Here is a 3808-nt window from a genome sequence, read left to right on the forward strand (position 1 = left end):
CTGGAAATGCCAGAATGCAGACTTCACGTTGGCGGATTTCTTCATCTTCTTTAAAAGCTTAGTCGACACCTCCCCGGATGTCGGTTTAGTATCCGATTTAGTCCTTGAAACATGATGGTTTTCAACATTCAGGTGACTGTAGATTTCATCGAGCGTCCGTCCTTTACCTTGGGTCGCTGCCGGTTCCTCCACTTTTGCGTCAGACACCTCGATCGGTCTATAATGGGAGAAATTCCCATGGGTTTTCTCCGACAAGAAGTAACGCTTGAGGTTAATGGACTTAACCCTGTGAAGCAATGACGGAGATCGATCCAACGACTGTTGTTGCTGTTGTAGAGAGATTTGGTGTCAAAAGAGAACTAAAAATCACTTCAATCCGACGTTCTTTCGTATGAAACAACATGCTCTTGATATCTATAAGCATAAAAGTTGATAGATTTCAACCTCTGCAACATGTATGAGGATCTATCGAGCTTTAGGGTTGTTTTATTGTCTTATTGATCATGTCTTCCGCCATCGCCGTCGTTGTTGGTGAAGGTCAAAGTGGACCCTTTTCAGTGAAGAACCATCTCCTCCTTAGCCTGGTTTTCAAAGAACCTCCTCCGTAGCCTATAAAAAAGGATGAACCTGGCGGCATTCCTACATCAAACTCGGATTCCTTGTCCCCTCACATTCCTTCACTTCAATCTTCGTTCGCCGCTTTACTTGAGCTTTAGCTCGAGACTTGAAGACCTCAAACATTCGCATGGCATTCATATAAATGCTATGTGTTATGATGATTTCTCCCGCATGGGTGCATTGAGGGTGCGATTGAATCAGGTTCGATACCTCGATCGTTCGCTCCCATTCGCATGGTGGGGAAGGGTCATTTCTTAGCTTTGTTTCCTGGTGAATAGGTGGTCGGATTTATCTTCTCAATCTGCTGGCGTAAGAGTTCACTCCCAACGCCGAACGCATTCAAACAACTTCCTTCCCCCGCTTCATTTCCTGGTCGTGTTCACTCCCTTGCATTCTCCGCATGGCTCTTAAGATATTATAAACGACTAGAGAACGAATTGGATATAGCTTCGTGCTTCGGGTTTGTTTTATTGTCTTGTTGATCGTGTCTTCCTCCATCACCGCCATTGTTGGTGGATGTCAAAGTGGAAGTTAAATAAATGGTGCCCATGGGAGTAGTAGCTTTAATCCTTTTACAAACAACCCTAATCCCAAACTTTGGAAGTCTTCGAATCTCCCATCTTTGCTTTAACTTTAGTCTCCAGCTTCATCTGCAATGGCAGACCGTTCTTTCTCTTCAAACCAGCTTTTAACTTCCCTGCTGAAGAATTATCAAGTTCTTGGTTGTTTCTGCTAGTTATGGCGGCTTTCAAATAGGTCGTGTTCTTCGTTCCATGTACGAAGGAATGGGACGAGCCATCGCCTATTTCGATGCGGTCGTTGGTGGTAAGCGATACGGTGATGGGGTCGTACATGTAGACGAGTCTTTTGTTCAGGTTTTTGGCTGCTACGTTGAGGTTGATGTTAGTGATGAGTTTTGAAAACGATGTTATGTTAAGGGTCGAGATTTTTAGGGAGTAGACTGTCAATGGAGACATGTTATCTTAAGAAGATGTCATGTCATCGTATCATTAATATATTAAAGGTGGTATAGCATAATTATTGTTAAATATAAATGTTAATATTAAAATTGATAAAATTAAAATGTCAGTAGTATTAACGAGCTCGAGCTTAAATGTAATTGATATTTGAAGTAGTTTACCCTATTTATTATTTATATTGAGTTTTTCGTGAAATATTTTATTTTAGTAAATTATGAATTATTGAACTTAGGAATTGTTACTTAATTATAAATATTATTTTTAAGTTTGAGTCAAACATGTTTTCTTCAAGGGAAATGGATTTCAATTGGACTTTTCACATTCGACCTAATTCTTTTAAGTCTAGTTAAGGGGTTATATTTAGTGGTATCAACGGCATGTTCTATCATTCTAACTGTGCAACTCAACCACAAATTTTTTAACTAATAATAACTTTTACATGTATGTAGATATTTCTGGATTAAAATAGGAACTTCCTGAATGAAAAAAAATATTATTCATATATAAAATAACTTGAATGATGTTCAATGATCCTCGCCTTAAAAGTAATTTGAATTTCGTTTATAATATTCGTTATATTCACATGACGAAATAAATATTATAAAAATTTAAATAATTTTTAGGCAATAATATTTTCTTAATTATTTTTTTTGTACACAATACCTTTTTACTTTTGTCCAAAGAATGTATATTATTTTTAAAATAATTTATTATATTATTTTTATTTGTAAGAAACCAAGAGAACTAGGTTATCACTGAAACACAGTACCAGAATGCATCGAGCAAGCATCCGAGGAGCACAACGTTAAGGCCTCAGGAGGGGAGTCCAAGACGGTCAGATCGGAGCAGTGAGGCGGAGCCAACTTGGGCAAGGCAATCAGCAACCTTGTTGCAGACAGAAAAATAATATATATTTTAAAGTAAAATTTGAAAAGTGATTTCTAATGAAAATGCAAAATATAAGTGAAAAAAGTTTTCTTGTATTATTATTTTCATTTATGATTTCTGAAAAATTAAAATAAAAATATGTGAAAAATATAAAAACAAAAAAAAATATGTTTGCATTATTTTCATTAAAATTATTTTGGAAATTTGAAAAATAAAGAAACATGAGATTTATATTTTTAACTTAACTTACAGGAGTTAAAATCTTCTAACAACAATCTGTTGGCTTAATGGTATTGAAACCTTCAAACTTTTGTAAAAAATCAATATGGTCCCTAATTTTTTTACACACAATGTGATCCTTAATTTAAATTTTTAATAATTTAATTTTGTAGTATTTTTATATTTAATGTATTGAATATATTAATAATTATTTATATTTTATGTTTTAAATTTAAACAATTTTTTTAAAATTTTCTAAAAAATTAAATAAATCTTCAAACTTTATGAAAAAATCAATTAGACTCTCGAACTTAGCCTCAAAATCAATTAAGCCCATTTACCGCATCATTGTCATTGTGTACTGTCACAATAGTTGTAATACCCCAAATATCAGGTCAGAGACTATATTGAAAAGATTTAAAATTTATAGATTTATTTGAATAAATGGTAAAAGATGAGAAAATGATTTGGAATAGTGTTTTGAACTAAATTGTATCAATAGATGAATTAAGAGGACATTTTGGTCCTTTAAGGGGAAAATGAATTTAAAATTCATTTTTAATAAGGCATTAAATGAAAAGGGGGTAAGGGGAAAATAAGTTACCCAAAAGGCATATCTCTTTTCTTCTTCTTTCCCGCGAAAATAGCTCTCCTCCATAGCAAAGGTAAAGTTTTAATTGGTTAGTGTTTCCTTTCGATTATGGTTGGTTCTTGCAAACTTAAGTGTTATGTAAACTTAAGGAAAGTTATATAAGATTAAAACTATGAGATGGAGGAGAAACTGGAGATTTAAGAAAATGGGTTTTGAAATGATATGTTAAGATGTGAGTGTTTATTTATGTTTACTAGTAGATTTGACTTGTCATTGAAGTAAATAAGAGATTAGAAACATTGGATGAGTTTAAAAACAAGTTAGAGAATATGGTGTGATTCTTAGATTCGAGTGAGCTTGAGAGATTTTAGTTGTTTTAAGAATCTAAATGAAGGAAATTTAGTAGAGATAAGTAGAAAAGAGTTTAATAGTATTGTTGGGGGTAAACATAAGGACATTTGACCAAATTTGGGTAAGTTTCGGGTTGAAAAATGTAAAATCTGGGTAATGG

The 3808-nt window shown here is 33.7% G+C and overlaps 1 protein-coding gene across 1 annotated transcript; it reads right to left on the reverse strand.

Moving 5' to 3' along the window:
• Window positions 1–1202: 1202 nt before the first annotated feature.
• LOC120120727 lies at window positions 1203–1595 on the reverse strand. Its single transcript, XM_039140277.1, has one exon. It carries the CDS (start codon window positions 1593–1595, stop codon window positions 1203–1205), a length of 393 nt encoding a protein of 130 aa, XP_038996208.1.
• Between the last annotated feature and the right edge of the window lie 2213 nt (window positions 1596–3808).

The sequence above is a fragment of the Hibiscus syriacus genome, unplaced genomic scaffold, assembly GCF_006381635.1.
Source record: "Hibiscus syriacus cultivar Baekdansim isolate YM2019G1 unplaced genomic scaffold, ASM638163v2 tig00110346_pilon, whole genome shotgun sequence".
Lineage (NCBI taxonomy): Eukaryota > Viridiplantae > Streptophyta > Magnoliopsida > Malvales > Malvaceae > Hibiscus > Hibiscus syriacus.